This window comes from Mobula hypostoma, chromosome 30 (assembly GCF_963921235.1).
Source record: "Mobula hypostoma chromosome 30, sMobHyp1.1, whole genome shotgun sequence".
Classification (NCBI taxonomy): Eukaryota; Metazoa; Chordata; class Chondrichthyes; order Myliobatiformes; family Myliobatidae; genus Mobula; species Mobula hypostoma.
Window position 1 is genome coordinate 18,063,618 of NC_086126.1, and position 12,222 is coordinate 18,075,839.

The 12,222-nt window shown below is 45.5% G+C and overlaps 3 protein-coding genes and 1 pseudogene across 4 annotated transcripts in view; 1 reads left to right on the plus strand and 3 right to left on the minus strand.

Moving 5' to 3' along the window:
* LOC134339649 (late histone H2A.2.2-like) overlaps nucleotides 1-12,222 on the plus strand; it is a 410,959-nt gene that overhangs the window by 380,422 nt on the left and 18,315 nt on the right. The window lies entirely within an intron of this gene.
* The window catches only part of LOC134339661 (histone H2B-like), a 241,813-nt gene that overhangs the window by 187,157 nt on the left and 42,434 nt on the right, over nucleotides 1-12,222 (minus strand). The gene's annotated exons all lie outside the window — the stretch shown is intronic.
* LOC134339717 (histone H1-like) lies at nucleotides 45-590 on the minus strand (annotated as a pseudogene).
* LOC134339667 (histone H2B-like) lies at nucleotides 10,412-10,786 on the minus strand. The gene has a single exon (XM_063036367.1). The coding sequence runs from the start codon at nucleotides 10,784-10,786 to the stop codon at nucleotides 10,412-10,414; it is 375 nt and encodes a 124-aa protein (XP_062892437.1).

Genomic DNA, 12,222 nt, shown 5'->3' on the forward strand with positions numbered 1-12,222 from the left:
GAAGAGCCGTTGGGTTCAAACACTTACAAATGGTATATCTCAATTCACTTTTTGACTGCTGTCTTTTTGGCCGCTTTCTTCTTCGGGGCTAAGAGTTTCTTGGGGCTCTTTGGCTTCGGCGCCGCTGGTTTCTTAGCTGCTGCTTTTTCAGCCGCTGGTTTCTTAGCTGCCGCTTTCTTAGCCGCTGGTTTCTTGGCGCCAGACTTCTTGCCGGGAGATTTCTTTGCCGGTGGCTTGTTCGCTTTCCTCACCGCTTTCACGGCACTTTTTACTTGACCGGATTTAAAGAATCTCGAAAGACCCGCGCCCTTGGTCTGAACCAAGGAGCCGCTTTCCACTCTCTTCTTGATGCACATCCTGATCTGGGCGCGACGTTTCCCCACATCGACACCGCTGCTGGTCAGAGCCTTCATGATGGCCACAGCGGACATCCCCTTCCTATCGCGACAATCCGCCACAATCTTATCGATTTGTTCGCCCAGTTTGGGACCGGCTGGTTTGCTCCGGCCGGCCGCCTTCTTCTTGGGACTCTTCTTTGCGGCGGCGGGTGCGGCTGGAGGAGCCGTTTAGGCGGGTGCTGTCTCGGTCATGTCGGCGACTCTGGAAAATGCTTCTCACAATCAGACTGAATGAGAAATGAAGCGAAAGGCGGGGGCGCAGAGCATTTTAAAGGCAGAGAGCGGACATCCTCCTGTCAGTTGCTGGCGGCTTCATTTTTCTGTGTTTCTCTCTCCTCAAAAACTCTCCGATTCCAATTAAAATCGGACACTCCGTAGACTCGGACTGGTCCCTGTCCGTCACTGAGGCCGGAAAGTTCGCTAGAAAGAGAGTTCAATCGGGATTAAAGGCAGCACTTTCTATCTTAACCCGTTTCATTACTGCACTGCCCGCGATCTCTCTCCATATTGATAACCTGTTCTCTGCTTTTCGGCTGAAATTTTGAAACTAACTAAAACTTTGCGGTTAATTCCCGCTTCGGGACTGAGCTGGGGAGTGGGGCGATCCCGTAACAGAGAAATCTTTTCATTTTGTACAGGAGGCGCTGGGAAATCTGGCGATGCGTTCGGACCTACAAACACAGTGATACTCGTCTAATCCACCCGCCGCTTTAAAACACTCTCTCTGAATCAGCAAGTCAGGCAGCATCAATGGTGGGAATAAACAGTCGACATTTCGGGCCGAGACCCTTCATCAGGAGTCTGGTGGGAGATGCTCCCTGACTTGCTGGGTTCCTCCAGCATTTTGTCCGCGTTGTTCGCCATTCCCAGAATCTCTTGGCGTTATGCTGACACAATGTTCACATCTGCACCTTCAGAGGCCTGTACTGCTGTCAAAATAAAACGACAGGTTCCTCGTCATATAACACAGTGATAAATCTGATTCTGATTCCAAGGAATAAAGAACAAAGGACATTGTCTGGCCAAACTCTGTGTAACTGAGAACCTCGGGTCCGGGAAACATCCTTGGAAATCTTTTCTGCACTCTCCCCAGTTTAACCACGTTTCCTATAACGGTGACAAGAGCTGTACACAAATCGGCAAGTGTGGCCTCCAGTCACTTACACAACTGTAACATAATGTCACAACTAATATACTCAATCCCCTGATTAATGAAGACCAGCATGCTAAACCCCGTTCTTCACCACCCTGTCTGCAAGTGACACAACTTTCAATGAACTGTGTGTGCACTTTACCCCTCAATCTCACCGGCCCATTCCACTCCCCAATGACCGATCATTCATAGTGTGACTTCTACACTGGTTTGACTTTCCAATATGCACCGCCTCACACTTATCTGTATTGAAATGCATTTGCCACACTTGACCCTCTTCCTTAAATGATCACGAGCACCCTGTAATCTGCGACAAGCTTCCAAGTAAAGTTGAGGGAAGTTATTCCAACTCATTAATAAACCTTTTGTGCACTGGCATTGATCAGTGAAGGTGATTAGTATCAAAATCAAAATCATGTTCATTATCACGGACATATGTCATGAACTTTGTTGTTTTGCTACAACAGTACAGAGTAATTTCTAATAAAATACCAGTTAAAATAAGAAATATAGAATAAACTAAATAGTGTAAAAAGAGGATCAGGGAGGGGCGTGAGTCCGAAGATGAGAATCAGAAACCTAAAACCTTGTCCATTCTTGCCTCTTTTACTCTTCATATATCTGAAAATAAATCTTTCTATATCTTGTTTCTATTATGGGCCAGTTACTTTCATAGTTCTTCCAACTTCTGCATATTGCTATTATAGTTGTGCTCTGTTTTTTGAAAGTTTCATAATCCTTTCCTTCCCATTAATTTTAGTGATATTCTTTGCCCTCTCATGTTCTTTTATGCTGCCTTTGTCTTCTGTTGTTAGTGATGTTTGCCTCATCCTCCCTTTTAAATACTGTTTCTGCTGAGGGATGAACCGATCCTGTGTCTGCCAAATTTCTCCTGGAGACTGAAACTTTTCATACAAGGTAATATGAGGAAGTTGAAATGCCCAACTGCTGTAAGCTTGTTCCCGTTACCCCTCTGTGTGATTTACCAACATGTCTGCTGCACAATATCTGAGCCTATTGGGAGGCCAGCAGTATAATCACATCAAAATCATCATTCACCATTTTATTTAAAACCTCTACTTACAAGACCTGATCAAAACCCCTCTTATTACTGCAGTGCTGGTCTCCTTAATCAAAGATGCAACATCCCCCATCCATAACATAGCCTTTAAATGTTCCCCCTTCACCTTAAACAATTACCCTGTAAATTTAGGCTTCCCTACCCTGACACAAAGAGTGATCACCTGCTGATTTTGTAAACCTCTGGACGGTCACTAGGCAGCTCCTTACTCTCTCAGGAGAGAGAACGAGAGTCCCAGTCTGTCCAAGCTTCTGCTGATAATTCAAGTCCTCCAGTGTCTGTAACATCCTCATCAAACTTCCCTCCACACTTTCCAGCTTCATGACATCCTTCCTGCATCTGGGTGACCAGAACTGTGCACAATACAGTCTGGTCTCACTTTGACTTTTACAGTTGTCATATGGCATCCCAAATTCTCTACTCAATTCCCTGATCAATGAAGACAAATAGGCCAAACACCACCTTCATCATCCTGACTACATGGGTTGTCACTTTCAGTGAATGATGTTTCTGTATTTCATGGACCCTCTGTTCTGTAATACTCCCCAAGGAACAGGAATTTACTGTGCAGGTCCTTCCCTGGTTGAACTTCTCATAATGTAACACCTCACACTTGTCCACGTCAATACCCTTCTGCCATTCTTTGGCCGACTTCCCCAGTTAATCTTGATCGCATTGTACTCTTACACAAACATCACTGTCCACTCTACCATCAATATTGCTGTCATCTGCAAACTCACTAATCATGTTAACAACAATGTCAGAGAATTTGTTAACATTGATGACAAATGACAGTACCAGCACCGATCCCTGTGACTGTCACTGGTCAGAGGCCTCCAACCTGAATAACAAGCTGCCACGACCACCTCTGTCTCCTTCCACCAAGACAAGTATCTTGTCTGGCATCCCCTCTGCTCTAAATGTGTAATACAAAAGAAATAAAGATTAAATCAAAATATATCTACCTATGGCCTACATCTCTCAGAAGAGACGAAACCTCAACTCCCCACTCCAATTCTGGCCCACTCATACAGTTACCACTCTGTTTAAATCTAACTTCTTTTTATTGGATCTTGCTACATTCTGAATTATGGGCAATCAAACATTTCCTTGGGAACTGTGACATGCAAAATGTGCCAACTGCCCATGTTCACTTCATTCAAACTCCCTCTCACTTTACATAATCTGATGACTATGTGTGTCTGTGGCACTCAAAACTGTGGACTGCAGGAAACCAAAGTACATGCCTGCACTGTTCTACAAGGCCACAAATGATAAAAAAAAACACTGTATAACAAACACTGGAATTCCCTAACTGAGATGAATAGGGAGGCTGGATAATTGAAAAGACTCAAAGAGAAGGAAGATAAATGTTTTGTAAAATCAGGGAAGTGGGATTGACATACAAGGAAGGCAGATCAGCCTTTATATGGAATTGTGGGTGAGGGACTTAGAAAGGACACACTGGAGGTTTCATCCAGTGAGACAATGTGGATAGAGCTCAGGATAAGAGAGATGCATTCACTGATTGGGTTATATCACAGGCCTCCCAAATGCCAGCAGGAGATAAAGGAACAGAAATGTAGCAGGTAATGAAAGATGTAAAAGCAACAGGGTAGTTGCAGTGGGTGACTAATTTCCCCAATGTTGACTGGGACTCCCTAAGAGTTGGGCTTAGATATCAGGGAATATGTTTGAAGAATACTGGGATGTTACTTAACATAGAAGTGGATAGTCTAACCCGGGAAGGGGTTCATAGAAGACATTGTATTGGGAAATGAGCCTGGCCATTGATAGAAGTTTCATTTTTGGAACCGTAAATAAGGACAAGACTGGGCCCAGTGTTAATGTGGTCATTTGGGGTACAGTTAATTGCAACTGTCTGCATTGAACATGTAAATGATGTTTAATAGCAATCGGGTCAGAATTCAGACTGAACTGTTTCTATGAGGAGGAAAGACAAGGATGGTAAACTGTGGCAGAGGGGCACAGTGAGAGATGTTATGAATTCAGACTGAAAAAAAAATGTCTCAGAAGTAGAAACTGGAGAAGGCCTCTGGCAACATGAAGCAAGCAAGAGAGAGGTTGGAGGGAGAATCAGAAGTGTGAAACGGGAAGAAGAAATGATTTTGGTGAGAAGGGACACTGCGGAGAGGTTACAGCAGTGCAAAACAATACCATAATTTGATTAAGAACAAGCCATGGGCACGGTAAAAATAGTCTCAAAGTCCCAAGTCGATCGACTCCCAAGTCCCGATAGCAGGCGGCAAAAGGGAGAAGGTCCCTGCCATAAACCTCCAGGCACTGTCAACTTGCCGATGCCTTGGAAGCAGCCGACCACAGCCGACACTGAATCCGTCCGTCTGACAACTTCGAGCCTCCGACCAGCCTCTCCGATACAGCCTCCCGAGCGCCACCCTCTGCTGAAACACGCAAAGCCGAGGATTTCAGGACCTTCTGCTCCGGGTTTCCAGTTACCACACAGTAGCGGCAGCAGTGAAGAGGGCATTTCATAAGCTTTACAGATATTGCTCCATACTCTCCCGTCTGTCTCCATCAAATCAGAATTGTGCACGGTCCCCTACTTGACAGATAACAGATATTCATTATCGGAGAGGCCGTGCGCACTGCCGTTGCACCGCCATCTTCTCCTCCCAATAATGGAGGAGTCTGGAACCAAACCAGACCCTCAACAGAAAGAGGCCCCTCTAGAATAGAGATGAGTAATTTCTTTAGTCAGAAAGTGATGAATCAATGGATTTCATTTCCACAGGCAGCCATAAAGGCAGTCAGTAGGTTTATTTAAAGCAGAGATTAGTAGATTTTTAATTATTATTAAGGCTATCAAAGTTTATGGTTAGAAGGCAGGAGAATGGGGTAGAGAGGGATATATGATGGAATGGCAAAACAGACTGAATGGGCCAAAAGGCCTAATCCTGCTCCTATGACTTCAGGACTGATGGTTTATGCGGTGCCATTGTTTAAAAAGGGTAATGGAAACTACAGGCCCGTCAGTTTGTAATTTGTTGGAGGGGTTTCTAAAGAACAGGATCTACTGACATTTGGCTTGATTCAAGACAGTTGGCACAGTTTTGTGTAAGGGAAATCATGTCTGGTAAATTTCTTGCAGCCCTTTGAAGGGTTTCACAAGGGTGTAGATGAGGTAAGGGCTGTGGATGTCCATATGGACATTAGCCAGGCCTTTGACTCTAGTCTGGATGGTTAGATCCATAAAATAGAATCCGGGGAGATAGTTGATTGATTTCATAATTGCCTCGGTAACAGGAGGCAGAGGCTGATGGTTGAAGGTTGTGCCTCAGACTGGAGTTCTCTGTCTGGTGGTGTGCCACTGGGTGGCGGGACCTTTGTTACTTGTAATTTATATAAATAATGTCCATGTGAGTGGATGACATTTGCAATTTTCCTACCACACCAGAATCCAGAGATTATGGAGAGAATATTACTAAAACTGCCACAATCTCTTCAGCCACATCTTTCATAGCACTGGTCTAGATAATCTGGTCCAGGTGAATTATCTACTTCCAGACCTTTCAGTTTCCCAAGGACCATCTCCCTAGTAAAGGCAAAATCACTCATTTCTACTCCCTGATTCTCTTGAAATTCCAGCAGACTGCTAATGTCTTCCCCAGTGAAGACTGATGCACAATACTTATTCAGTTTGTCTGCCATTTTCCTATACCCCATTACTACCTCTCCAGTAACAACTTCCAATGAACCAATATCTACTTTTGCCTCTCTTTTACACTTTGTATATCTGAAGAAACTTTTGGTATCCTCTTTAATACCTGTGGCTAGCTTACCTTCGTATTCCAACTTTTTCCTCTCTTTATGACTTTTTTTGTTGCCTTCTGTTGGTTTTAAAAGTTGTAAATCCTCTGAGAGTCAGGGACATCTCGGAGCAGATACAGAACAGGTGTTCATTCAGCCAGAGGTGGTGGTTCACGTCGGTACCAATGGACAGGTAAAAAATGGATGATGTCCCACAGTGAATATAGAGAGTTAGGGAACAAGTTATGGAGCAGAACCTGAAAGATTGTAATCTCCGGGTTACTGCCAGTGCCCTGTAGTAGTAGGGATACAAACAGAAAGTGAGAGCAGATTAATGTGTGGCTAAGGAGCTGATACAAGGATGGGCTTTCAGGATTACAGAACATTGGAACCTCGTCTGGTGCTGGGGTGACTTGCACAAGATGGATGATTTATAATTTCACTGGAGGGGGGTCAGTATGATGAGGTTCATTGCTGCTCCCTATGAGGGTTGAAACAAGATTGACAGGGGAATGTGAAACAGAACACCATTCACTGAATGGAGAGATTGAAGCTGAGTTAGATGCCATTCACAGCAATACATAAAGATGGATTTTGCAGCAAATCCACATCTGACCTGGAGTTCTTTAAAGACCAGTGCAGTGTTTCAGGGCCAGTTTGTTCCAGTAAGAGGGAGGGTCAAGGATGGCAAGGTTCAGGAACCTTGGATGATGAGACAAGAAGTTAATTTAGTCAAGGAGGAGGAAGAAGCATAAGTAAGGCTTAGGAAGCTGGAATCAAACAGGGTGATTGAGAGCCATATTTAAAAAAAAACAGGGGAACTCAAGAACGTTTGGAGAGCTGGAAACAGTGATGAAAAATCTCCGGCAAGTAGGATTGAAGATAATCCCATTGCATTCCATACATTCGCTGTGGTGAAAAGGATACCTAGGGCTGCACTTTGGGAGATCCAACATCAAGGGTGTGTACACAGTTAATGGCAGGAACATTAACAGTATTGACAAAGAGAAGGATGTTGAGGTTCGGAGACATCGGTTCTCTAAAACTGGGAGCACAGGTTGGTAGGGAAGTAAAGTTGGTGTATGGCATGTTTACCTTCATCAGGCAAGGCATTGAGTTCAAGCTCCAGGACATTATGTTACAGGTTTATAAAATGCTGGTTAGACCACATTGAGAGTACAGTGTTCAGTTCTGATCACCTCATTATCGGAAGCATGTGGAGGGTTTGGAGCAGGATGTCTGGAGGAGGTGTGCACTGAGGAGAGGCTCGACATGCTGAAACTTTTTCTTCTGGAGTGGCGTCGGCTCAGGAGAGATTTGACAAAAACTTGTGGAATTTTGTGGGTCATAGTTGCTGTAGACGGCCAGTAATATTTTTCACAAAAGGGATGTATTTAAGCTCAGAGGAAGAAAGTGAAGACAACAGATTGATGGAGACATGGAATGCACTGTCAGGGGTGGTGGCAGAGGCGGAGAGCGCAGGAGTATTTAAGGAAATCTTAGACAGACACAGGAATATGTAGAGAAGGGCCAAAGGGCCACTCCTGTACTGTCCTTTGTTCTCTGAACAGCAGTTGGCCTCTGGGCATGGATCAGTGCATGAGACTGGGATATTATATTGAAAAGTTAAAGTCTGTCCCGAGCCTTGTGGCCCATCAGGCCGTGCTTATGCCGGTTTCTCTGGCGTGAAGCGACTGAGAATACGAGACTCTCCCGCCCCCCCACCACCCCATAGGAGGCCAGTCTATCGCCAGGTTAACCCCCAGCATTTGCCCGTACCCATTTTCAGCTGGGTGGACTGGAGCAGTGTGTGGTTATCCCCAACAGAAAAAATGATTGTCGGAGGGGCGGGACCGGCAACTCAGTTTCACAGTACAAATGCTACAGGTACGATGGAGTGGAGGGGAGAGAGACGGAGAGATGTGTTTGACCAGGGAGAACATCTCAGAGGTACTTAGAGAAGATATCCCTGGGAATTGCCCCATCATGTTGACTGGGACCACCACACTGCAAAAGGGTTAGTGGAGCAGAATTTATTCTGGGTCCGGTTTTATCCATCAGTGTTTAGAAGTTCCTACTAGAGACAGGACAGCACTGAACCTCCTTGTCGATCCACCCACCCCCTCCCTTTTCTCCCTGGCACAAACAAACGTCTGTTCTCAGAGCGACCCACCGCCTCACAGAGGGAACCATGTCTTAGGAGATCTGACCAAAGTGTCCCTTTCTTTGCATAATGTTGATTTATATTTCAGAGACCCAGGTGGACAAGATTTTCAGTAAATACTGTCAGTTCCACAGGGTTAATGTACTTTTGTAGATAAATGTAAAGCTGCAAATATTGTTGTTCTGTGAGGCGGTGGGAATTTCTCATGAATCAACCAGCAGGCGATGTTCCCGCCTGCTGCACACCGGAACGGTCCAGGATCAACCCGCAATGTGAAACCCAGACAACGCGGTTTCAGGTCATGAAGAGCGGAATCGTTCAATGATCGGAGATTAAATTCACCCTCCGCGGGCTGACTCTGAAAGTTCATTTCCCCACCCCGCAAGGGGAGAGAGCTCTATTCAGCCAGCAGAGAGGGGAAATGAGTCAGGGTGAAGCGGACCGCGTACTGTGCAGACTTATACCGGTTTAATTCGCGGAAGAAACACGACGGAAAGAGAAAACGTTACCAGGGATGGCTCCGGTCGGGGCCGCGGCTGTGACAGATACACAGCCCAGTTACTCTGAACGGAAATCACCCGCTGCTCAGCCCTTCCACAGATACCGTGAGTGGCTCTCAAAAGAGCCTTTGGGTAAATGGGTTCAGTTTACATTGCTTCACTTACTGGCACCGCCGATTTTCTTGGGCAACAGTACGGCCTGGATATTGGGTAACACAGCGCCCTGAGCGATAGTCACTCCTCCCAGCAGCTCCGGCACCCACCCGCTCAGCATAGTTGCCCTTTCTTAGGAATCTGTGAACCCGGCCGACTGGGAACTGCAGTCCGGCCCGAGACAAGCGAGATTTGGCCTTGGACCGAGCTTTGCCAGCGGTGCCTTTTCCACGTCCAGACATTTCCAGTATCACAATAACTAAATGAAAGAATGTTCACCCCGCCCCACCTAGCCCTTTTTATACCTTCTTTGAGAATGCAAACTGATGTTTCTGATTGGTGTAATCGTGCTTATTATCATTGGTGAAGAAAAATGTCCCAATCGAAGAACTCAGCATTCAGCATTCACCAATCAGCATTCCGTAAAGGTATAAACCGCGGTAGTGTAACCGTCTCCTCCCCAAAATACACTACAATTTCGAAAAAGCCCGCCAAAAATAAACCTATTGTTCAAATTTAATCAGAAATTAAATAATTGCTGATCTGTTTGACGATAAAGTGTTCGCATCTCCCCGTTCCTGAAACCGGGCACACTTAAAGCAAGTGTAATTGATATTGCAATGTCTGGGCACTCAGTTCTCTAATTTCTTTCAACCCGTAACGGAAACGAGTGAAACCGACCCCTGCTGCCGCCCGCGGTCGGTCATTGTGTAAAGGTTATCAGGTTATGGACAAACGGCTCTTCTGAAACTGTGACCAGCCTCTAGTCTGCAATTTTAAAAGAAGTTTTTTCCATGAAAGAACCATGAACTTGTTCAGGACTCGCATTGAAATAATATTCAGAGGTTCCCCAACTGTAACTAATAAACTCCTGAACCTACAGCTAAAACAGCAACGGCAGCAATCCTCTGCTCGACATGGATACCGGCAGGGACGGACTGATGGGGATGGGGAGGTAACAATTCCGTGTCAGTGCAGTGGGAGGAATGTAAAGCACAGGGATTATATAGAGAAGAGTAACCGGATATTCCAGCCGTACTTTAGCACTTGTAAAAGCCACCAAACATAAAATGTGCGCTATTTACTGTCTAAATTTTAGTACAACTCTCTCAGTGAAATCGTGAGTGGCTCATAAAAGAGCCGTTGTGTTTTCGATCATCTCACTGGGGAGCTTCACTTGGAGCTGGTGTACTTGGTCACCGCCTTTGTCCCTTCGGACACGGCGTGCTTGGCCAGCTCCCCGGGCAGCAGCAGGCGCACGGCGGTCTGGATCTCCCGGGAGCTGATGGTTGACCGCTTGTTGTAATGGGCCAGGCGGGAAGCCTCGCCCGCGATGCGCTCGAAAATATCGTTGACGAATGAATTCATGATGCTCATGGCCTTGGAGGAGATGCCGGTGTCGGGGTGAACCTGCTTCATCACTTTGTAGATGTAAATGGCGTAAGTCTCCTTCCTCGACCTCTTGCGCTTCTTGCCAGACTTGCTCGCTGGTTTGGACAAAGCTTTCTTGGCGCCCTTCTTGGGAGCGGGTTTCGCTGGATCCGGCATTTCCTGGTCGGTTTCAAACACGATAATGAGCAGAAGCTGTTCGGAGCGCGGATTAAATAGGCAGCGCCCAAAGCGGGATGTTAATGAGGATGGGAATTCTGAGCATTTCCATTGGCTGTTTGGAGAAATGAGTCACCAATCGGAACGCTGGGGGATGGGAAGCGGCGCCAATGGGCGGGGTTAACGCTGTCATTTAATGTGGGAGGAGGTACTGAAGGGCAGAGACAGGCCGGTGCGCGGGCTGAAATTGAAAAGGGAAACGCAAATTTCAAAAGCAGAATGAAAACAAAAACAGATGAAATATTGTAAAATTAAACACTAAGACGTTTTGTTCCTGACACGGCAGCAGGAGAGTGAAGGAGAGACTTGGACATTTCAATGTAAAGTTTAAAATCGAGTTTATTTATGCACAGGTGAAAGGAACAACGTATTTGTAGCAACACTACAGACACATTGCATCAGAGACACAACATTGACAAGAAACACTGGTATGAAATATGAATTATACCAAAATATTCAAATAGACAGAAGACTATCAGAACAAAACCAACATAACAAAGGGATTATCCGGGCAGTGGAAGAATCATCCCGCTTGTGTTTCTTCATCTCGTCACTCCAGAATCAGTGTCATGCAACCTTGTCACTTTGATCTGGCCCATGCCTCATTAACCAAGTCCAACACTTGCCTTCATTGGATCTTCCTCCTCCTTACACTAGTCATCGGGTTTGTGGGGGTTGGTGCCCCGCCCCCTTGGACCTCAGGATTAGGTTTGAGGGTAGAGCTGGTGGATATATATGTCGGGCTGGGAGAGATAATGCTGTAGAGTTTAGTATGGTGAGATAGGTGGGGCTATGGTGGATAGGGTAGTGTAGTGGAGCCACTTTAATCTGGCCCATGCCTTTCATTAACGTGGCCTTACACTACTTGGCTTAATGAACCGGCTGTACAAAGGGACACATCATTAGTAATACAACTTAGGGTCATTGGCTGTTTTGGGTATTTAATCATGATGCACCCTCACCCAGGTGACCCAGTCAGGGTTGATCAGACCTGGCTTGTGTTTATCCCACAGACCAAGGTAACAAGAGGCATGTAATTCTGTATGTCGTCGCTTTATTTTGACCATTTGGGGAGTACAATGTTCTGAGGCCTAGTAATCAGGCTTTACCTTCAAGTAAGGTTCAACTTCCCCACTTTAAATTTAAACCTGTGTTTATTTTGCATCTGTATGCCTGGGATTGCATGGGTTAAATTAACAGTGTTTACTGCAGTACAAATTCGTGATTAAGGTTGTGTAGATTGATCCATAATTCCAAAATGCAAAAATCTCTGAAACTCAGAATTTTTTGTGCTGACATGACATCACAAATGGAGAATTTTACTCAGGATTATATGGCTTGTCTAATGAAGAGAGTTTCATGACTCTGGGCCTCTA